Genomic DNA, 2,972 nt, shown 5'->3' with positions numbered 1-2,972 from the left:
TAATAGCAAAGGACCGCCAAGGCCGCCCGCCCCTCATATGCATGCCTGTTATTGCTGCCTTATGTAGGATTAATGCTGGCATGGCAATGCATGAGATGGCTTAACGCCGCTCTTTTATATTTGCCCTGCTTATACGGCACATATTTACCCATCGTGCATGCTGGTAACCACTGGCCTTTCCTCCCATGCAGCTTGTTCACCGGCATATAAGCACATGCACTCCTTTAGCCGGCTATAACATTAAGTTTAGTCCAGTTAAGGGCAACTAAGAGTACCCGTTAATTATATAATATAAGCTCCCTGAAATTACCTTGTGTTATGATTGCATTGTTGGTATCTTGGCGTTATTGCATAAACGAGATGTGTTAATATAAGCTATGGGCAGGCTGCCTTTCATTAAGTATTCCACGGCCCTTTCATTTAGCCCAGTCCATTTACTTTCCAGCATAGGGCGATCACTGCATAAATCTATATACGCAGTGCCCGTTTTTCTTTTGCTTAATATAATCCCCAATTAACAACAATAAATTAAACTTATAAGTTTTTAACATAATAACGCTTAAGCAATATAAGTATAATAATTTAATAACCACTTTATATTACTTATAAAAACCCTCTTTTTTATCTTCTTTATATAAGATTTAAATATATGCTGGTAAATAAGGTAAACATTTTTGCTATTTAATTAATAAGGATATAAAGCAATAATTTACTTAAAATATTTATTTATTTTTTTAATCTTCTTTTGCTATAGCTAAGGGTTGCAACTTATATTAACATTAAAATTTTTAAGTAATAATAAGGTAAGATAAAGGCGTGAAATTTTATATAACATGTTTATATAAATATTATAATTAATTAATTATTATTGCGTCGAAAAGCAAGGCATATATAAGCAGGCATTTTTTTCTCCTTATATATATATAATGCATACCTTGCGCAAGATTAAGCCTTATAAAGCGGCAGTAATATTAATAAATACCGCTGTAATTAAAGCTTAAACTTGCGTTAATTTTACTTAAGCGCAAATTAACTTATTTATTGCAAGGGTTTAATTAAGTATAATTTTATTAACTTCTTATTTAACTTTATTATTAAGATATGTTAATGTTAATTACTTTTATAAAATGCTTATTATTTATTTTTATTCCTTAAGATAAATATATATTTATTATAAATAATTAGCTATAATTCTTAAAACATTTTTTATTTTATAATTATTATTATTATTACGCCCTTTACCTTTATATAACTTTTAAATATCTTAATTAATATTTAAAATTATTAATTATTATTTAATACTTATTATATATACTTTAATAAGCCGCCCTTATTTATTATATATTTATAAATTAACTAATAAATATATATAAATATATATATGTTATAAAGATAAAGTTCATTATAATGCCAATATTAATAAACCACCCCCTTAATTAAGACTATAAAAAGGGCAGTGATCGCGCTATAATTTAGCGGCAATTCTTTCCCTATGCGTTTGGCTTGCCTCGCGGCAAGGTTAGGGTAGCTGGGGCCTTGGAGCACGCTAATAAGATAAATATTGAGAGCCTGGACATGTGATGTGTAGATGGGGCGCAACACGGGGGTCCACAGATGCGCACGCAAAGCGATGATGGGGCGATGAGACAACATGTCACTCAGGGTGGTTGACGGGTGGCAAGCATTGGGCCTGCTCACTGCCCAGGAGCGAGGGTGGCATGGAATGTAACAATAATGAGATCTCAATGTAGGGGCTGCGAGGCCGAATAGTTCTTGAATTAATTGAATTAATGAATTCATCATTACACCGTTCTCCATTGCCAGAGAAAACTAGACAAGAAAAAGCCCGCTCACGAACGAGTGTTGAACAGCAGTGGGCAGAACTGTGAGCCAAAAAGAAAGAACTAATCATCCAACCTCTTTCCTTTGCTCACGGGGCGTGCGGGCGACCAGACATCCGGGTCAAACCGAGGGTCACCAGCAACGTAGGCCATCGGGAAGGGGTAGTTGGATGCGCGGGACTAGTGCGGTGCCCCCGAGAGTATTGGATCGATCGACCCGGGCTGGAGGCCGGGACGGCGCTGAGACGCGGGTGGATCTGCAGGTGCCGGATCCACGGACCCAGGCATGCCGGAGAAGTCGAACGGCGCCGTGTTGTAAATGTCCACGGCCGTCGGTCCACCTGTGGACCCATATCCCATCGGAGATAAGGCCTCGTAGGCGTTGGACAACTCTTTATCCCCGTTGGCGTCGTTGGGTGTCCAAGACAAGGCGCACGACGTCGGGTCCGGGTACGCCAGGGCGTTGGAAGAGCCTGTGTTGCTCTGGATTATATTGGGACCGCTTGGTGCGCCGAAGGATGAGGACGGCAGGGAGGGAATGAGATTAAAGGCGCCGAGTATTTCTCCAGATTGTTGCTGCTGAGGCCTGTAGTTATCATCCCTGACCAGGGGAGACGTGAAGTGGCCCCTCGGTGGCGGTTGCATGGATAGTTGGTTGTAACCTCTATTCAGCGACGGCTGATTGGGCTGACCTGCAACCCCGAACGGGTTGTTCATGTTCAGGGCCGGTGTCAGGACGGCGGCCGCGGAGGGCTGCGTGTACCTGCCCTGGATCGAGTTGGTAGCCTGGATCTGGCGGAAAGATAGGGAATGGTCTTTCGGCGTCCTAAAGAAGTTTACCTAAGGGTTGTTGGTATTGGGCTTTATGGGGTTATTAGGGTTATCCAATTCCAAATGAATTAATGCTTATATATTGGTTGTGTTAAGTTATTTTACAGGGATAAGCTAACAGGGTCCCGGTATGTTGTTGGTTATTGTTTAATAGGTTTGGCATGGAACTTACTTATAATATTTCTTGAAAAATAACAGCCGCAGCTATCTTTTCATAGCAAAGCCGCGGCGATATTTGTTAAACAGCAGAGCTTTAATATAAATAAGAATGCAGATATTTGCACCGATGAAAACAACTGC

At 40.1% G+C, this 2,972-nt stretch overlaps 1 protein-coding gene across 1 annotated transcript; it reads right to left on the bottom strand.

Annotated features, from left to right (window-relative positions):
* Positions 1 to 2,021: 2,021 nt before the first annotated feature.
* Positions 2,022 to 2,486, bottom strand: INS49_006730 (uncharacterized protein; the record flags this gene model as incomplete). Its single annotated transcript, XM_043167499.1, has 1 exon — positions 2,022 to 2,486. The coding sequence occupies one exon, from the start codon at positions 2,484 to 2,486 to the stop codon at positions 2,022 to 2,024; it is 465 nt and encodes a 154-aa protein (XP_043028643.1).
* Between the last annotated feature and the right edge of the window lie 486 nt (positions 2,487 to 2,972).

This window comes from Diaporthe citri, assembly GCF_014595645.1.
Source record: "Diaporthe citri strain NFHF-8-4 chromosome Unknown scaffold_2, whole genome shotgun sequence".
NCBI lineage: Eukaryota > Fungi > Ascomycota > Sordariomycetes > Diaporthales > Diaporthaceae > Diaporthe > Diaporthe citri.
The sequence above is the reverse complement of the archived record's forward strand: the minus strand, read 5'-3'. Positions and strand labels throughout refer to the sequence as shown.